The sequence below is a fragment of the Nestor notabilis genome, unplaced genomic scaffold (genome assembly GCF_000696875.1).
Source record: "Nestor notabilis isolate BGI_N333 unplaced genomic scaffold, ASM69687v1 scaffold21094, whole genome shotgun sequence".
In the NCBI taxonomy this organism is placed as follows: domain Eukaryota; kingdom Metazoa; phylum Chordata; class Aves; order Psittaciformes; family Psittacidae; genus Nestor; species Nestor notabilis.
In genome coordinates this window covers 1,207-5,522 of record NW_009924636.1, presented here as the reverse complement: position 1 = coordinate 5,522, position 4,316 = coordinate 1,207, and the positions used below count along the sequence as shown (strand labels likewise).

Below are 4,316 nucleotides of genomic sequence, written 5' to 3'. Positions count from 1 at the left end.
TCACCCATTTCCCTTCTACCAGTGAGGACCAATTCTACATGTCAGCTTTAGCAAGGGATATGGCGGAAAAGCAGCAAAGTGAGAACCGTAGTGACACGCTGCAGCCATCCTTTAGTGACAAAAGATGCAGTAGCATTAACCAGTGCAATAAAGCAGCATGCATTTAGGTCAGGCCTAATTTGGGGCTTTGTAGTGAATCCATGCATGCATGATGTTTTCAGTTTCTTGTTGCTTTTAGGTGGATGGGAAAAGGGCTTACGTGTCTGCAAGGTGGCTTGGTTTCGACTTGGATATCACCTGAGCTCTTAGTGAAGGAGGTTGAACCTCTCTCTTCAGCTTTTTTTCTTGACATCTGTGGGAGGAGAAGGCAGGCATTGAGTTGGGAAGTTGTCTCAGCCTCTTAACAGTGTAATGAAAACTTTCAGAAACCCTGGGAAGGGTGGAGTGTCTGGTGGCTGGCCATTTCTGGGTATGGTGTTGAGCCTGTGCTTAAAGTATGGAGGCTGAGGTGCACAGGTAGAGACTAATGTGGACTCAAAGTCTTTTGGGGGAAAACCAGGAATTCCGTGGGTATTACTGTGTTGCACGCCAGTAGCACACTAAACAAATTGCTGGAGGTCTTGACATTGCAGTGGCTTAACCGTGACTGGGAAAACCATTTGATTCACTTGTTGATTATTTTTCTAAGCATGAGAATTTAATAGCATCAGTGAAGGGAGGTTACTGTTCCTGCTATAATATCTTCCCAGTTTTGGTTTGTGTGAGTTATGTTACGTGCCCTTTACACTGGCCAAAGTGTAAGAGTCATTCTGTGTAAAAATGATACATATGTTCCATAAAAGCAAAATTGCATTTGAGAAGGATGTATCCATCTGTAATAAGCAGAATAAGGAGGAAAAGTACTGTCAGAAAAAGATGGATTTATCTTTTGTGTAAGACCAGCAGAGAATATATGTAGGAAACAGGAAACTGAATAAAATGATTTAGTACTGAGCTTCCCAAGAGATGCCCTTCTGCAGTTGCAGTATGGAGAGGTCTTTGTGTTCCTGTAAATGTAAAAAAGCTGCTGACAAGTGCTTAGCTTCAATGCTTCTTTTTCCATGCTTTACTCCAGCTGAACCTTGATGTCTATGCACAGCAAAACCTGCTTTATTTACTTTGGAATTAGAGGGGAAGAATCTGTCTACACAGGCATGTGTGTGTGTGTACTGCTTTCTAAGAGGATACATTGAATATTTATGGAGAGATGGCAATGAGTATGATGTCTATCTAAGGTTTTAAATTTTAAATTCAAATGGTGGACTGTGAATAAGGAATTTGAATATTTACTGTTATGGATTATTTAACTGTACATATAAAAGCAAAACTTAGAAAGGTGTAGTAATTTCTTCCCCTTGCTTATGTTATAGCACAAGTGTTTCTGATTAGCAGCATTTTGGTCTAGAAGCTGACTTCCTGTTCAGGCTTTCCTGTGGTTTTTTCCACAGATAAATGTCAGCTAGCAGAATTTCTGGTGATAAATTTGTAATGTCACTCATTAGCTTGGGACTCAAAGTGACCAGGTTGCAGCCCTTAAGAACTGTGCTGCTTTGCCAGTTTTTCCTTCAGTGCTGTGTTCCGTAATCATCTCAAGATTTCATCTTGAGCTGTGTCAGAAAGCAGAGGTCGTTATCTGAATCAGAGTGTTCCTGGTTCAAAATTGAAGTATACTGGTTATAGCTCAACTTGTTTACCATCTGACATCTTTGTATGCTTTTCCAGGAATGAATTAAAGACTTTAGTTTAATTCCTATTGCACAGCTATCTGTATCTCAGAAATCACTATTGCTGTTGACTACCTCAGCTGGAACAACGAGGATTGACTGTTGCTTGTATCTCAGCCAGCTTCCTTCTCTCCAGGAGCCAAATCCTGTGTTTGTTAAAGTTGATTGAAAGTATCCATTGTTGAATGGACATTGTGTCAAACTGCAGGATGATTCTTAGAGCCAAAAACTGAAGTAGTGTTATTTTTCAGTTATTTAGTTATTCAGTTTAATTTTCCTCACAGTCCTTGCTGCTAGTGCCTTTCTACACTTTGTTTTCAATCCTTTCACCTCCTTTTAGATTTGGTCTCTAAGCTAAGTCACCTGAATACAAACTGTAGTTGGCTTTGAAGGCTGGGCTTTCTTTGCCTCTTTGCATGAATTCTCTTCAGAAACTGTGGTCAGCACTGATCCTGTCTTTGTTTATGTTCACAGGAAAATATCCCTCAAAGAAAAGGGTGAAGAGAGATAAATGACATTTATTGTTCTGTCGAAAGCATAGGTAGATTTAATTTGCGCCAGAAACTGTGACTGGGAAGTGAGTCTGTGTCTGAGAGTCCATTTCTTCCTTTGTTCTTTGTTTCCTTTCTAGTTTCACAGCAGATCTTTTGTTTTGGTTTGGTTTTTAAGCTCTGCATAAATTTTCACCACGGGTTTCCTTCCCTGTTATTGCCAGCCGGCCCACTGATTAGGCTCGTGTTGCAGGCTTGTGTTCCTGCTAACTTCGTGGATTGTGTTGGAATCAGAAATCAAATATGTGATAATGAACGTAACATGCTTTTAAGTGTTGTGATGTTTAATGGGTAGATGTACATCGTGAAGATCTTTCTTGTTTACAGTTTGTGAGGAAGATGAATCATTCTTTGGGGAAAGGTTATAGTCATGTTGTAAATCACATTCTAAAAATGAAAGAAAAAATAAAATCCAGCAGTGATAAATAACTACCATCTGGAATCTGAACTATGTAATTGTATTACGGGCAACATGGTTTAGTGGTTGGAACTAATTGATCTTAAGGTCCTTTCCAACCCAAACCATTCTGTGATTCTATGATTGTGATTGGTCATCCACATAAGATAAGCTTTTGAGAATGTTTAAGTTGAAGATGTAGGCATAGAGAGATCCAAATGTGTTAAATACGTCAAGTAGTAAAGTTAAATGAAAGTGAAAAAGTACATTCCTTGTGATGTGGAAAGACTCCTAGAATCAAGAAGAGGGAATTCATTACAGCACAGCTGTATGGGAGTAGGTAGGTGTTGGGGTAGCTGTATAGTAAGTTTTACATTGTTTTTAAAAATAGGGCTCACTTTATTATTTGACAGATGAAAATGAATTTACATCGAAGAAGCCACTCAAATGCTTTTTGTGATTTAACTTTGGTTGATGTAGCTTCAAGATGCAGCAAGGGATGCAGATGAAATGTGTATGGGATTGTCCAGCTTTGAGAAATATTTATTACTGGAAGAAGTAGAGATTTCTGACAAAAGGCATTGGAACAAAACAAGAGAAGAAAGCCAGCTAAGAAATGGGAAAGCAGTGGGGGGAAAAAAAAAAGCAAAATGCCTTTAGAAGTAACTACTCTGAATCAACAGCACATAAATTTCTGCTTCTGCCAGCTGCCTACGCACTTTCTCTTTTAATAGAAAGAATCATCCTGGGTCTGAAACAAGTAGTGTGCGGAGCCATGGATTTACTAAGGAAGTGAGTTTCCTGTTTTAGTGGGGTTTAGCTTGCAATGCTGACTTCGTAATGGATTTCATCTCTTTAGGGTGGACATAACACACTAAAGTGGTAGAAGCAGCCTTTTATTTTTCCAAGGATGCTGCTCCAGTATAGAAGTGAAGCTTCAGTAGTAGCTTTATTATTTCCTTTCTGAATATATCAGTAATGAAACTTAGTTCTCGAAGAAGTCTTTTACAGACATTGGTTTATTCTCACTACGCTTCTGTAAGTGGTAGCAGCCCTTGGAATACAGTCATGTTTAGAACCTGAACAGATCTGGTACTGTGTCTCGTGCTCACTGCTTATGGCCAAGCTGTCAACTGAGACGTGTGTAGGGACAGACAGACAGGAAACTTGCAGAGATGGTTTGTTTTCTGGAAAACTGCTTAATTGATTAAAAGAGGTGGTTTACTGACAGCTGTTATTTCTGTTCCTTTCTTTTTAGCTGGTGTTGCCGGAGTACTCTATCCATAGTCTTTTCTGCATAATGTTTTTGTGCGCTCAAGAGTGGCTCACACTGGGGTTAAATGTTCCTTTGCTTTTTTATCACTTCTGGAGGTAAGCCCGTCTTTTATATGCTGACTGCTTGTTAGCCTTATTTGCCAACTCATCACATATGCAGATTGTATGAACTATGACATGCAGTGACAGGAGTATGGCTGGATATCTTTTACCTAGAAGCTTTTGCCTATAAGCAGCTGAAGTATTCACAGAGAAAAAGTAAATACTTCTGGTGAATGCTTAGGATGGGTACAGAAAACACATAACAATATGAATGTGGGTTTTAGTTAC

General features: G+C 39.2%; 1 protein-coding gene across 1 annotated transcript in view; it reads left to right on the top strand.

Annotated features, from left to right (window-relative positions):
• CNIH3 (cornichon family AMPA receptor auxiliary protein 3) overlaps nt 1-4,086 on the top strand; it is a gene marked incomplete at its 5' end in the record, with an annotated part of 19,418 nt that extends 15,332 nt beyond the window's left edge. Inside the window, one exon of the mRNA XM_010012698.1 lies at nt 3,970-4,086. Coding sequence (XP_010011000.1) covers nt 3,970-4,086 — 117 coding nt within the window. The remainder of the gene's footprint in view (nt 1-3,969) is intronic.
• Between the last annotated feature and the right edge of the window lie 230 nt (nt 4,087-4,316).